This window comes from Liolophura sinensis, chromosome 9, assembly GCF_032854445.1.
Source record: "Liolophura sinensis isolate JHLJ2023 chromosome 9, CUHK_Ljap_v2, whole genome shotgun sequence".
NCBI lineage: Eukaryota > Metazoa > Mollusca > Polyplacophora > Chitonida > Chitonidae > Liolophura > Liolophura sinensis.
In genome coordinates, this window is record NC_088303.1 from 2,666,132 (window position 1) to 2,681,483 (window position 15,352).

The 15,352-nt window shown below is 43.7% G+C and overlaps 3 protein-coding genes across 3 annotated transcripts; 2 read left to right on the forward strand and 1 right to left on the reverse strand.

Moving 5' to 3' along the window:
- Window positions 1-484: 484 nt before the first annotated feature.
- LOC135475458 (glutathione S-transferase omega-1-like) lies at window positions 485-7,882 on the forward strand. The gene is made up of 5 exons (XM_064755367.1): window positions 485-675; window positions 1,622-1,727; window positions 5,802-6,021; window positions 6,485-6,608; window positions 7,284-7,882. Exons 1-5 carry the CDS (start codon window positions 579-581, stop codon window positions 7,535-7,537), a joined length of 801 nt encoding a protein of 266 aa, XP_064611437.1. The 5' UTR covers window positions 485-578; the 3' UTR covers window positions 7,538-7,882.
- Window positions 7,883-8,843: 961 nt separating this feature from the next.
- Window positions 8,844-11,817, reverse strand: LOC135475449 (F-box/LRR-repeat protein 8-like). Its single transcript, XM_064755352.1, has 2 exons — window positions 11,669-11,817; window positions 8,844-10,305 (listed from the first exon to the last, which is right to left on the reverse strand). The coding sequence occupies exon 2, from the start codon at window positions 10,287-10,289 to the stop codon at window positions 9,132-9,134; it is 1,158 nt and encodes a 385-aa protein (XP_064611422.1). The 5' UTR covers window positions 10,290-10,305; window positions 11,669-11,817; the 3' UTR covers window positions 8,844-9,131.
- LOC135475448 (F-box/LRR-repeat protein 8-like) lies at window positions 11,550-15,109 on the forward strand. Its single transcript, XM_064755351.1, has 2 exons — window positions 11,550-11,631; window positions 13,597-15,109. The coding sequence occupies exon 2, from the start codon at window positions 13,597-13,599 to the stop codon at window positions 14,770-14,772; it is 1,176 nt and encodes a 391-aa protein (XP_064611421.1). The 5' UTR covers window positions 11,550-11,631; the 3' UTR covers window positions 14,773-15,109.
- The last annotated feature ends 243 nt before the right edge of the window (window positions 15,110-15,352 follow it).

Below are 15,352 nucleotides of genomic sequence, written 5' to 3' on the forward strand. Positions count from 1 at the left end.
AGCCAGCGCGAATAGACCGGCAAGTTTACCAACAAGGCCCAGTAAAAACATAGATATTTCTTTCCACCGATTCTCTTCCATACGAGTTAAATGCTTGTATTAGTCAATCTACACCAACCTTTCTCCGACATGCATAAATTTAATGTTGATATTTGGGAAAATTGTTACAATGTTCTTTATTGACCCGTGGTTCTCCGGGCAAAAGCGTGAACAATTGAGCTAAAGTCTGTTTCAATTTTTTCAGGCAGGCTTAAATAGTCAATAACACTTCAATTGGCATATCTAAGATACGGCAAATCGTCTCTAAGGCGATATAAATATAGGACCCTCGCCTCTTTTGCTGCCCCCTCCGCCTCCATCCCAAAAACCACTTTGAAATTGCTTCCTACGCCCCTGTAAATAGTAAGGAAATGAATGCGCTCGTGTAAACCTACAGGCCCTACATTTGAAACCGGTAACTTGTTGCTAACAGGGGAGGCTACTCTGGCATGACACAGCACTTTCAACTGGGTTGAAAATCTGGGTTAACACTGGCATTCCCCAGATTATCTAACATCATTTGGCGGCTTAGGCCGCAGATGACAGTCACAACTTGTCTTCGGAAATGTAGCTTATCCAAGCACCTGAAAGAGACAGAAACTATGGCCATGCCGACAGAGAAATCGTTTGCGAAAGGTAGAGTTAAATGTTTTGTGTTACGGTACGTAGATGAAATAACCTAGTTTTCGCGTCAGCTTCAAAACTACTCACACTGGCCAGGTCTACACGGCAGTAACCCTGTGATAACCGTACGCCATGTTTATGCTATGTACGCTTAAAGTCTTTTTCAATCGCTATAACAACAATAGGGCTGTGGTTATTTAAACACCTGCATGGTGCACTAAAATTTAAAAAGTAATCTGAAGTAATCAACTGAATACCAATTACGGTGTAGAGTTGCTCCCACTCTCACACGGTGTTGTACAAACCGTGTTTTAGTTCTATAAGCGTTTGAGAAATTTTGACCAGAGATTAATTTCAAATTTAATGACCAGTCTACGAAGCTATTTCATCCTGTTTTCAAAATCACGGCGAGGTCCAGACGTCGATGAATGGAGGCGCCGTTTCGAAACCAGTTGTACTATAATGGTTTTTTTATAGATGACCATCGCCGTACCACCGGTGAATGTAACTACAGTCATATAAGGGTACAATGTGATGTGATAAAAGATGTATATTAGTTTATTTATTTGTTTGATTGGTGTTTTACGCCGTACTCAAGAATATTTCACTTATACGACAGCGGCCAGCATTATGGTGGGTGGAAACCGGGCACAGCCCGGGGGAAACCCACAACCATCCGCAGGTTGCTGACAAACCTTCCCACGTATGGCCGGAGAGGAAGCCAGCATGAGCTGGACTTGAACTCACAGCGACTGCATTGGTGAGAGGCTCCTGGGTCATTATGCTGCGCTAGCGCGCTAACCGACTGAGCCACGGAGGCCCCTGTATATTAGGGAGTATACAGTTAAAATACCAGTCAAATAAATAATTAGGCTAAGTGTAACAAAAAGTATTGTGTTGATAAAGTATGTTGATATGCATATCATTAGCTTAAAAACCTACTTCCCTCTTCTCACAGGTACTAAGTTCCCGCCACTCAAACCGGGCTCTTTACGACTATACAGCATGCGGTTCTGTCCTTTTGCCCAAAGAACTCGTTTATTATTGGAGCACAAAAATATCCCGTAAGTTAATACGTGGAATGCTCAGGTCAAGCTTGCAGATATTTCACTAAGTGATTTCAGCAGTGGCTTTATGCTGTTTTGAGGATATATATTTGAAGAAAGACGGTACACATTCATCAAGTTAACGGAAGTGGTTCATCCGTGAGGCAGTTTCAGTTATAATTGGGGGCTTCCCTGGCCGAGGTGGTTAGCATGCCAGCGCGGCGCTATAACTCAGAGCCTCTTACCAGTACGATCGCTGCGAGTTCATGGTGGATCATGGTGGCTTCCTCACCGGCCGTACGTGACAGCAGCCTGTGCATGGTCGTGGGTTTCCTTCGGGCTCTGCCCGGTTTCATCCCACCATAAAGCTGGCCGCCATCGTAATAAGATAAGTCAAATATTCTTGAGTGCGACATAAAAGACCAATCAAATAAATAAATTAATCGGAAATGGCATTTCCGTAGATCATAAATATCATACTTACAGACATGTTGTGTGGTCCCGTTAGACGGTATGGCATGAACGGAAAACGTTGCCCGTCATATTACACACAGACGTGTTGTGTGGTCCCGTTAGACGGTATGTCCTGAACGGAAAACGTTGCCCGCTATATTACACACAGATATGTTGTGTGGTCCCGTTAGACGGTATGTCCTGAATGGAAAACGTTTCCCGTCATATTACACACAGACATGTTGTGTGGTCCCGTCAGACGGTATGTCCTGAACGGAAAACGTTTCCCGTCATATTACACACAGACATGTTGTGTGGTCCCGTCAGACGGTATGTCCTGAATGGAAAACGTTGCCCGTCATATTACACACAGACATGTTGTGTGGCCCCGTTAGACGGTATGTCCTGAACGGAAAACGTTTCCCGTCATATTACACACAGACATGTTGTGTGGTCCCGTCAGATGGTATGTCCTGAATGGAAAACGTTGCCCGTCATATTACACTCAGACATGTTGTGTGGCCCCGTTAGACGGTATGTCCTGAACGGAAAACGTTTCCCGTCATATTACACACAGACATGTTGTGTGGTCCCGTCAGACGGTATGTCCTGAATGGAAAACGTTGCCCGTCATATTACACACAGACATGTTGTGTGGCCCCGTTAGACGGTATGTCCTGAACGGAAAACGTTTCCCGTCATATTACACACAGACATGTTGTGTGGTCCCGTCAGACGGTATGTCCTGAATGGAAAACGTTGCCCGTCATATTACACACAGACATGTTGTGTGGCCCTGTTAGACGGTATGTCCTGAACGGAAAACGTTGCCCGCTATATTACACACAGACATGTTGTGTGGCCCCGTTAGACGGTATGTCCTGAATGGAAAACGTTGCCCGTCATATTACACACAGACATGTTGTGTGGCCCCGTTAGACGGTATGTCCTGAACGGAAAACGTTGCCCGCTATATTACACACAGATATTTTGTGTGGTCCCGTTAGACGGTATGTCCTGAATGAAAAACGTTGCCCGTCACATTACACACAGACATGTTGTGTGGCCCCGTTAGACTGTATGTCCTGAACGGAAAACGTTGCCCGCTATATTACACACAGACATGTTGTGTGGCCCCGTTAGACGGTATGTCCTGAACGGAAAACGTTGCCCGTCATATTACACACAGACATGTTGTGTGGCCCCGTTAGACGGTATGTCCTGAACGGAAAACGTTGCCCGCTATATTACACACAGATATGTTGTGTGGTCCCGTTAGACGGTATGTCCTGAATGGAAAACGTTGCCCGTCATATTACACACAGACATGTTGTGTGGCCCCGTTAGACGGTATGTCCTGAACGGAAAACGTTGCCCGCTATATTGCACACAGACATGTTGTGTGGTCCCGTTAGACAGTATGTCCTGAAAGGAAAACGTTGCCCGCTATATTGCACACAGACATGTTGTGTGGTCCCGTTAGACGGTATGTCCTGAACGGAAAACGTTTCCCGTCGTATTACACACAGATATGTTGTGTGGTCCCGTTAGACGGTATGTCCTGAATGGAAAACGTTGCCCGTCATATTACACACAGACATGTTGTGTGGCCCCGTTAGACGGTATGTCCTGAACGGAAAACGTTGCCCGCTATATTACACACAGACATGTTGTGTGGTCCCGTTAGACGGTATGTCCTGAATGGAAAACGTTTCCCGTCATATTACACACAGACATGTTGTGTGGCCCCGTTAGACGGTATGTCCTGAACGGAAAACGTTGCCCGCTATATTACACACAGACATGTTGTGTGGCCCCGTTAGACTGTATGTCCTGAACGGAAAATGTTGCCCGCTATATTACACACAGACATGTTGTGTGGTCCCGTTAGACGGTATGTCCTGAACGGAAAACGTTTCCCGTCATATTACACACAGACATGTTGTGTGGCCCCGTTAGACTGTATGTCCTGAACGGAAAACGTTGCCCGCTATATTACACACAGACATGTTGTGTGGTCCCGTCAGACGGTATGTCCTGAATGAAAAACGTTTCATTCATATTACACACAGACATGTTGTGTGGCCCCGTTAGAGGGTATGTCCTAAACGGAAAACATTCCCCATCATATTACACACAGACATGTTGTGTGGTCCCGTTAGACGGTATGTGCTGAAAGGAAAACGTTCCCGGCCATATTACACACAGACATGTTGCATGGTTCCGTCAGACGGTATGTGCTGAAAGGAAAACGTTCCCGGCCATATTACACACAGACATGTTGTGTGGTCCCTTTAGACCGTATGTCCTAAACGGAAAACGTTGCCTGCCATATTACACACAGACATGTTGTGTGGTCCCGTCAGACGGTATGTGCTGAAAGGAAAACGTTCCCCGTCATATTACACTCAGACATGTTGTGTGGTTCCGTTAGTCGGTATGTCCTGAATGAAAAATGTTGCCTGCCATATGACACACAGACATGTTGTGTGGTCCCGTTAGACCGTATGTCCTGAATGGAAAACGTTGCCTGCAATATTACACACAGACATGTTGTGTGGTCCCGTCAGACGGTATGTGCTGAAAGGAAAACGTTGCCCGCTATATTACACTCAGACATGTTGTGTGGTCCCGTTAGTCGGTATGTCCTGAATGAAAAACGTTGCTCGTCATATTACACTCAGGCATGTTGTGTGGTCCTGTTAGTCAGTATGTCCTGAATGAAAAACGTTGCCCGCCATATTACACACAGACATATTGTGTGGTCCCGTCAGACGGTATGTGGTGAAAGGAAAACGTTGCCCGTCATATTACACTCAGACATCTTTTGTGGTCCCGTTAGACGGTATGTCCTGAACGGAAAACGTTGCCTGCCATATTACACTCAGACATGTTGTGTGGTCCCGTTAGTCGGTATGTCCTGAATGAAAAACGTTGCCTGCCATATTACACACAGACATGTTGTGTGGTCCCGTTAGTCGGTATGTCCTGAATGAAAAACGTTGCCTGCCATATTACACACAAACATATTGTGTGGTCCCGTCAGACGGTATGTCCTGAATGAAAAACGTTCCCCGTCATATTACACACAGACATGTTGTGTGGTCCCGTTAGAGAGTATGTCCTGAATGAAAAACGTTGCCTGCCATATTGCACACAGACATGTTGAGTGGTCCCGTTAGTCGGTATGTCCTGAATGAAAAACGTTCCCCGTCATATTACACACAGACATGTTGTGTGGTCCCGTTAGACAGTATGGCATGAATGGAAAACGTTCATCGTAACATTACACACAGAAATGTTGTGTGGTCCCGTTAGACGGTATGTCCTGAACGGAAAACGTTGCCCGCCATATTACACACAGACATGTTGTGTGGTCCCGTTAGACGGTATATGCTGAATGGAAAACGGTTCCCGCCATATAACACACAGACTTCTTGTGTGGTCCCGTCAGACGGTATGTTCTGAAGGGAAAATGTTCTACGCCATGTTACACAGACTTAATTTGTTAATGGTCTTCCATTGTCAATGTCTTTAAAGGAAGATGTTCCGCATTGGGAATACTGCATTTTTGTGAAATTTGCTCCTGTCATGTAGAAACAGGATAATGACGGTTTCACTTGTGTAATTAACCTACAGGTACGAAACAGTGAACATCAACCTGAAACAGAAACCAGACTGGTTTCTTCAGCGCAACCCACTGGGCTTAGTTCCAGTCCTCGAGCATGATGAGAAGGTAGTTTACGAGTCTTTGGTGTGCAACGAATACTTGGAGGACATTTACCCCAAGTTCAGATGCTCTCCGAGGGATCCGTACCTGCTCGCCTTGGACAGAATGGTTGTCGAACGATCTAACTGGGTGAGCTTACAAGAACATGTACTGGTATATTTCATCAGTATTATATATCTGTTACACGATTTTTTGTTGTCTCTAGATAGTTAACAAGCATGTTCTTGCTATATTTTCTTATTGCGCATAAATCAGATCGCACATCCATACTGACACATTAGCCAAATGATATTTCCTGACGTAAGCGAACTGATCTAGGTGTAGATCAGTTTGAGTCGTAGAATACATGCATTGGATTTATTTTTGACATTACTTCATGAAAGCTGTTCACTGCTTGTCTTTCACGTCGACGTTCAGATGGCACTCAATTGAATAAATGAAACTGCGAGAGTTTTACAAAATTGACCCAATTAAAAATTGACCCGAATTTTAATGGCTGACGCTCTGAATAATTGTAGGAGAACTTCGTATATAAAGTTGTCCTGTTTACGGCACAATACTTTTTTATATGGTGCCTCCTTAATTCTTGCAGTTCATATCACGATTCTACAAAGTGTTGTTAAAAGACCAACAAAAAAACGAGACTCTGGACCAGTTGGAGAAAGCGTTAGACGTATTAGAGAAAGACCTATCTGGCAGGGGGAAGTTTTTAGCAGGTAAGTGAAAACATAGCCCTTTATGTCGTATAATATGCTTCATGTGGTGAAGTTTGCAAAATCACTTTGGATTCTTCTCTGAAAGCGGTTTTCTCATTGCCCTTATGAATGAGGTTACAGATTCGAATCCATCTCTCTCTGGTCAGGCTTCGGAAAGTTTGTTAGGTACCTGGAGAAAGGTGGTAGTTTATTCAAGTCAGCATTTAATCAAAATCATATTATACATCTCTGAAGGTTTCTTTCAGTACCCGATTGCTCTTAGAACAATGAAGTCGATGCTTCGGATTTAGCTTTCTAGTAGTCAAAATGAGCGGTGGTCAATTCCGGGAATTACCGTTTTCTCTGTGCCATTCACATGACTGCCGTCGTATGGTTGAAAATTAGTCGATGTTAAATCATCAGTTAACTAAGTAAATAAATGAATAAATAAAATCGTTCTCGAGACCGCCAGAATAGCTATAAAAGAACAACGTTTTTACATTTCACAACATAAAAAAATCACTGGGTTGATAAGTTAAGTATAACGGGCATTTCTCTCAAATTCCTGTGATCTTGTCATGCGCGGTTTGTCACGACGCCCATGGAGATCCAGAGCTTAACAGACACAACTTCACGAGTGGCCGTAATCGTCTTCCATACATATTGCGTACATTGCGTCCTTTTTTTGCCTTGCAGGCAATGCGGTTGGCAATCTGGACTTCCTGCTTTGGCCTTGGTTTGAGCGACTCTGTGTTGTGGAGGTCATCAGTGGGTTCAAGTTCACCGAAGAGAGGTTCCCGAAGCTTTTCTCCTGGATGAAGAACATGAACAACTTACCAGCGGTCCAGAAAACCGCCTTTGATGTAGCATCTCACTTGGTCTTCGTCAAATCGCTGAAGGACAGAAATCCTAACTACGATTATGGACTTCCGGTCTCCTCAAAGTTATGAGGCGTTTTGTATGAAAGTTTCTGAGGTTCGCATGTGACGTCGTGATCCCAGAAGACCAATGAACTGACAGCCATATTAGAGCATTATTAAAATGAAATGGCGGAAGAGCATACGTTACAATACAAAAGCATTAAGTACGAAATGCAAACCCTCTATATATTACCAGTGATAAATTGTGATTTGACATGATATCGAACTGATGTACGAATAACCACAAATCACTGAGATGGCGAGTATCCAGATATATTTGACTTATTTCTCTTGCCAGGCTTAACATGGTGTACTTCCAACAATATTCAGTATTAAAAGATAAAATATTTCGAATAATTCGAATTAAATAATAATTTACACACACACACACATATATATATCTATCTATCTATATATATATATATATATATATATATATATATAAATGTTCTAAATATTTCACGGCTACATGCCTTAAATTGAAAAATCTTTATCTCTCACACTTCATAACCGGTGTTAACAATATAGCAATTCATCATAATATCAAATCAAAAATAGTGTCGATAAAAATTTATATGTAACACTTTTAAAAAGGCATGCCAAAATTAAAAACGATGTGCACTAAACTGCTGAGGATTTCTTCAAGAGCACTTTCAATATTTCTTGAATACTACAGCGAAAATATGTGACCAGCCATATGAACATGTTTTATTTTTATTTATTTATTCATTTGGGAGTAATATTAAATATTAATCAGTAAGTCAGTAATATTAAATCGGTGGTCAATTTTAGAGTGGAGAAAACTGTAGTGACCGGAGTAAACCACAAGCTTGTATGGCAAGTAACTGACGAACTCTACCACATGTAGTGCACAGAGATTTACTGGCCTGCAGAGCAAGTGTATGTGTCATATGGGTGTATGGGTGGAATGCCACTTAGATGACGAGCTTAATATAATATGTATGTATGTACGCTTGGGGTTTAACGTCGTACTTAACAATTTTTCAGTCATATGACGACGAGGAGTCATTAGGTGTGTGTACATATACTATGTCTTCTAGTGGCAGGGTGATTCCACGCCGCCAAAGTGTCACGCCGAAGACACAAGACATGTCATACTGACATCATGACAAACAGTCCTGTTTCCTTGCTCTAGCCTCTCAGTGCTGGACGCCAAACGAGGTAACAACAAGTGCCATTACTGAAGTCTTTGTTATAACCCGACCCGGGTTTGATCCGGGATCACCCGACTTCAAGACGCACGCTTTAACCATTAGGCCACCGAAGCTGTCATGGGTGGGGGTGGGGGTGGGGGGGGGGAGGATAGATTATATAATGCAACCTTAATTATGACATACTTATAACAAAATATACCAATAAAACCAGGACATATTTTCGCATCACCTCGACACAAGTTTACAATCTAACAGTAACAGGCGAAAATGCAGATAGCACAATCACTTATTCAATGCACCATTACGTTTAAACTATATATGAATAATGCCAGTGTGACCAGCACGAAGCAAGCACCCATCAATAATAAGACGTAAAGCACTATTGAGGACCATTCTTCTATTAAATATAGTCCAGCTAGGAACAGAATTCCTATTTGCCCTGATGAAAATTATTTCTGCGATAGCGATTTATTTGCGTCTTTTTCCATGACCCATTTGGACTCTGGTTCCGCCTCGGATTTTAGAATATAGGTACCCCGTGCTTTCATTTCTGGACACATTTCCAGTATTCGTTCTATAAGGTCCTTAGGAAGTACACAATACACCAGCAATGTCCTTAGATTTCGGCATTCCTTGGCTACAAATTCTAGAGCTGTGTAAAATTTCTGATTGGCCATTGGATGGAGAATCAAGGTCTCCACGGTTTCCTTGTAATACACGGGAATGTAAAACATGCTGTCTTCCACGGGTGCGTACACGGCCAGCTTTATTCTGTACACGGGGATTTCAGGTTTGAGAACAAGGGCGATGACGTCCATGGGGCACGTGGAGTCGAACCCCAAAGACACACGGAGTCCCGGTAAATGAGCTCGAACAACGGACCAGCACTCTGAGGAAATGGGCACCGCGAATTTTTGCTCACGGCGCACCATGAGGGACAAGTGTTGCAATTGTCCCCTGCCGTCTTCCGTGAACAGTTTGAAGACGTCTTCTGTGAGACTACAAGATATGAGCCTGACGTCTCTGAGATTCCGGCAGCGCTGAATCGTGCGCTTCATACAGTCTGGGCTAACTTTACATATCAAGGCATCGCACTGGATGTTCAGTTTTTCTATGCCCGGGTTATTTTCCGCTATGATGTTCATAACGTCTTCGTTAATGGAAAACTTGACATTGCTTAGATCCAAGGATACGAATTGTGGACGATCGCCGACAACGAAGAGCTCTTTAAAACATTCCACAAACTCTGCCCCCGAATAAAACATGGGATTGACCCCAATAAATGTCATGGTGAACGAGTTCAGCCGTCTTTGCCTCAGTTTGCTCAGGCATCGTAGCACTTTGCAGGCGGCCTCGCGGTTTTGCGAGTCAAACTGATCTACGTCTACGGAAAGATGTTTAATGAGATGACCCCACCGGGTGACATATTCCGTCAGCCTCTCATCTTGAGGTTCCCTGAAAGTTAGCAGCGTTCTCTCCCAGACGCTTGGCGAGAGGAAACTCTCGTACCATCTAATGCAGACTGTGGACGCCTTACATCGCTCTGAGAAGGACAAGAAAGAGAAAATCCTGATCACCCCAGGTTCCGGCAAATTCGACCAATCCATTAAACGTGTAAGGCATCTGAAAATATCAAAACAGTGTATGTTTTATAATCTTACTGAGGAGGTCTTCCAGTAGGCATATATCCACGTCATCAGAAAAGTTCGGGACTGCATGAAAATCATTTATTAATATATTTATTTACACCTTACCATATATCCATACAAATTGACATTCACGTGGAGAAAAATACCACATCCACATTGATTACAATACATGCTTTTCAGCAATCAACAATCAAAGTGTTCAATCAATGTGCGAAAATGAAAAATGTCCTTGTCTTGTAATGATTAAAATTGTGGTAGAGATGGCATTAAGTAACCAGGTATAGGTATCAGTATAATAAGACTACAGCACAGGGAGCAAAACCTGAGCAGCCACGACAGTGTTATAGCTGCCGAATAGTCGCACACACATAACCTTTGAGGCGCTCGCGCTGACCTCTAAACTGTAACATCGGAGGAAACTTAATGGCATATAGCTTATGAAAGGCCCTGTTACAAAACCTGATGTCCTTGGCTTAATGCACCGTCTAATTCATGCCTCGTAAGTAAGACATTGAATGACGTTTGGTTCGAACGATCGAGGTTCGAATCCAGCTGTGTGCAGAAAAGCGGCGTTTCTGAGGTAGGCCTGCGCGACCTGGTGTGTCGCTTTCCTCCGGGCTGTGCTAGGTTTCCTCCAGGCTCTTTTGCTACGTTATCCTTCTCTCGGGGAAGGCCTAAGGCGAGTAACAGACGAATTTCCCACGTGCGACGAACAGCTAACGGGAAAATTAACAAATATCCCTGCTTACGACCGGGTTTGAAGTCACTCTCCATGTGTCCTAGCACCTTTAAGAGCCTCCCACACAAACCTCACCCCATCAAAATCCCTCCATTGTAACCAAATGATTAGGCCTACCAACAGGTGTTGCCCCACTGCGTCTTTGATAAATACATGTGGCTCGCCTCGGGCAGTTAACATGAGGCTGAAAGACTGTTTGTCTTAAACGCTTATCTAAGGAAGCAATTTAAACTGACATGTATACCTCATATAACAATTCAAAACTATTAAATACAGTCAACTATAGGCAAACATGCAGGATCGTGCCCCCTGAGTTTATGATGCGAGCCCACAACGTCGTGTAGTTCCGAAAACCGTATAGGCTGTCGGCCAATTTTTGCGAGACACGCAGTGCGCATAGGCGCTATCTATTATTAGCTCGGGACTTGCATCTTGATCAAACCCTGAGCCTACTACCGTTCACATACATGCAGTAAGCATACACACGCTGTGGAAGGGGAAACGTGGGGAGAATAAGTCCCTCTCGGCTTGGTGGGGCGTTTTACGGACTGTCACAGGAGCGTAAGTGTACATATGTGTTAAATCCACGGTTACTCACCTGCAGTGAATAGGCCCACGCCTATTGACCACAGTATCCTCGCACAGAAAGACGCTGCGGAAACTGTCCCACCGGCATAAGGTGGTATGCACCTTTAGCCCCTCACGGCCACCTTAAAACGTTACCCTGACTGAGTGGAGAACTGTCAAGTTGACCACACCAGCTGCTGTCTTTAAAAAGGCTTATGTTTTCCCTCCGTTGTTTAGGTTTAGATTGCCTGTTGTCATTGTGGCGGGGTGCTCGCAGATTCTTTTTTGAGGCTCTGGTGGGACCATTGTGTGAGTCAGCGCTCTGCAGTCTGTCTGTATGAGCCATTGATTTCTTCGAATCGCAACATCCCTATAAGGACATGAGAGGAGGGTTGTGTCCCTTTATGCGTGTATCATAGCTATACCTGGCCATGTATGGTTGAACAACTTGAAGATATATATTTAAGATCGGCTTAGTGGGGTGTTATTGCAACTATATTATATGTTAGCCACAGGCAGATTGTATGCACTGGATGTCAGTACTGACCGTATATAGACCGTCTCAGTTCAGGTAAGACTATCAAAAAAATCTGCATGTACAGTCACTTCTGTGATGTATGTCAAACTGTAACACTTACTAAATGTGGAACAGTATAGTACTTACTCGGATTAACCTAATACCGCACATACAGCAGGTACCTATTGATGGACAGTGGTTTACTCAGGTGGTTTTGTCAGGTATCTATTGATGGACAATGGTTTAGAGGTGGTTTTGTCAGGTATCCTATTGATGGGCAGTGGTTTACCACCTGGTTTACTCAGGTGGTTTTGTCAGGTATCTATTGATGGACAGTGGTTTACACAGGTGGTTTTGTCAGGTATCTATTGATGGACAGTGGTTTACTCAGGTGGTTTTGTCAGGTATCTATTGATGGACAGTGGTTTACTCAGGTGGTTTTGTCAGGTATCTGTTGATGGACAGTGGTTTACACAGGTGGTTTTGTCAGGTATCTATTGATGGGCAGTGGTTTACTCAGGTGGTTTGTCAGGTATCTATTGATGGGCAGTGGTTTACTCAGGTGGTTTGTCAGGTATCTATTGATGGGCAGTGGTTTACACAGGTGGTTTTGTCAGGTACCTATTGATGGACAGTGGTTTACACAGGTGGTTTTGTCAGGTACCTATTGATGGACAGTGGTTTACTCAGGTGGTTTTGTCAGGTATCTATTGATGGACAATGGTTTAGTGGTGGTTTTGTCAGGTATCCTATTGATGGGCAGTGGTTTACTCAGGTGGTTTTGTCAGGTATCTATTGATGGACAGTGGTTTACACAGGTGGTTTTGTCAGGTATCTATTGATGGACAGTGGTTTACTCAGGTGGTTTTGTCAGGTATCTGTTGATGGACAGTGGTTTACACAGGTGGTTTTGTCAGGTATCTATTGATGGGCAGTGTTTTACTCAGGTGGTTTGTCAGGTATCTATTGATGGGCAGTGGTTTACTCAGGTATCTATTGATGGACAGTGGTTTACACAGGTGGTTTTGTCAGGTATCTATTGATGGACAGTGGTTTACACTGATGGTTTTGTCAGGTATCTATTGATGGGCAGTGGTTTACTCAGGTGGTTTGTCAGGTATCTATTGATGGTCAGTGGTTTACTCAGGTGGTTTGTCAGGTATCTATTGATGGACAGTGGTTCACTCAGGTGGTTTATCAGGTATCTGTTGATGGACAGTGGTTTACTCAGGTGGTTTTGTCAGGTATCTATTGATGGACAGTGGTTTACTCAGGTGGTTTGTCAGGTACCTATTGATGGACAGTGGATTGTCCAGTAACTCCAATTTCTTCCACCCATGCAAATATTATGTTGGAACTTTATAAAGTGTTTCTTCTGAAATCTTTTCACGCGCACTTTCGTTATTTATTGCTCATTTGTTTCTTTTTTTTATTACATTCAGATGGCGACGGAAACGAAATGCTGGAGCTCCCTGCCGGAGCACATCATTGTGCATATCTTCTCCTACTTGCCACTGTCAGCCAAGTACAAGGCTTCCATGGTATGTTCCTTCTGGAACCAGTGCTTTAAATCCCAATACTTATGGCAAAGATTTTGTTTCCAGTTTTTCGTTCCTGCAGATACAAGGTATCTTCATTGCGTGAAGCGTTTCGGTCAGTACTTACGTCACGTGTCCATCGACCTTGACCAATCGGATGAGGAGAACAGAGAGAACGCATGCGCGGTGATACACTGTCTGGCACGAGAAACTGACAAGCGTCGCGTAAATTCTATCCGGGTTAGGTTTAGGGGAGAAAACCCTCTGTTTTACGCCGGAGCCGAGTTCATAGCCAACTTGAAAATTTTGTTTGGTCCTCCTCCTGAAACCGTCCAACCGCTGTCTCAAATCAGGTGCGTTGACCTCAGTGGGCTAATGGCGGCCCTCAGCGAAGAGGTGCTAGATTTACTGTCAACACACAACCCGGAATTAGAACGGCTGAACATACAAAATAAGACGCTGGTCTGTAACATATTTCCTGAGTGTATGGTACGCGTGACAAGAAGATGCCAGGGTCTCAAAGATTTAAGACTTTATCATTTTAGTTGCTCGGAAGAAGTTCTGCTGTCTTTCACCGAGGAAGGCAGGACGCCTTTGGAACACTTAGCAATAACATGTCGAAGAGAAGAGAAATACGGCAAAGACTTATCCTCTGCAGCGTGGTCGAGCCTGGTGAAAAAGCTGCCTGACTTACGTGTTACACTAGGGTTTGACCCAACTTGCCCTCTGCATAAAGTGTCCACCATTATGAAACCGGAAATCCCTGTTTCTGTAATGCTTTTAGAGACTTATACTCGGATTTTTGACGAGGTGAATCTAGTGACGGATTATTACCAGGACAAACTTGAGAAAATCGTCATCAACACGCGAACATCTCCGGAATTTGAAGCTGCCCTAGTGAAGATGAGCAGACTTTGTACAAACCTTCACATAATGAAAGTATATAACTGCGTCCTTCCAGTGAAAGTGGTAGAGGAAATACTGCGAAACCGTTCTGAAATGTGCGCACGGGGAAGTTACAGCTTTCAGTCTGACAGCATGCCAGACTGGGCGGTGGTGGGTGTGGAAAGTGGTGACTGACGCGCGTCTCGAGAAACGTCAAACAAGTAAAGCATTACGCGTATATAAGTATACTATTTAGGAATAACATTTGGATTCTTGCCGTTCAAAAATTCCTTACTCAGACGACCACATTTAAAGTGACAGTCGTTGGTTATTACAATAACAAGGTCAACTGCATATATATGCAATTGATGTGTATAGACCACAAAACGATGACCGCTTTAACGGTTAATTCTAGGGAGACCCAGAATCAAAGACTTTAAAATGGTACTTGTCGCTGCCTCGCTTGGTCCTCAGCAGTGACAGGATAGAACAAGGAAACAGGAGTGGATGGCCGGGTGTCAGTATAAAATAACAGGGTTGTGTGTCATATCAGGTGACATACATGCATACACGCATACACGCACACACACAGACACACAGACACACGCAGACACAGACACACACACACACACACAAACACACACGTCTCACCCGATGCCTTACGTTAGGCCAGTCATATTAGTTCCCCAGTTTTCAACTATGCTGAGCATAAAATTAAGTGTTCAATATACTTTTACTTTACTGTTGTAATATAACCATGCAGAGATGACCCCTT

Coding starts and splice junctions, on each gene's coding strand:
- LOC135475458 (XM_064755367.1), top strand. CDS start 579: ATGACAGTCACAACTTGTCTTCGGAAATGTAGCTTATCCAAGCACCTG. Junction 6,022..6,484: donor TTGTCGAACGATCTAACTGG/GTGAGCTTACAA, acceptor TAATTCTTGCAG/TTCATATCACGATTCTACAA. Junction 6,609..7,283: donor CAGGGGGAAGTTTTTAGCAG/GTAAGTGAAAAC, acceptor TTTGCCTTGCAG/GCAATGCGGTTGGCAATCTG.
- LOC135475449 (XM_064755352.1), bottom strand. CDS start 10,289: ATGGATTGGTCGAATTTGCCGGAACCTGGGGTGATCAGGATTTTCTCT.
- LOC135475448 (XM_064755351.1), top strand. CDS start 13,597: ATGGCGACGGAAACGAAATGCTGGAGCTCCCTGCCGGAGCACATCATT.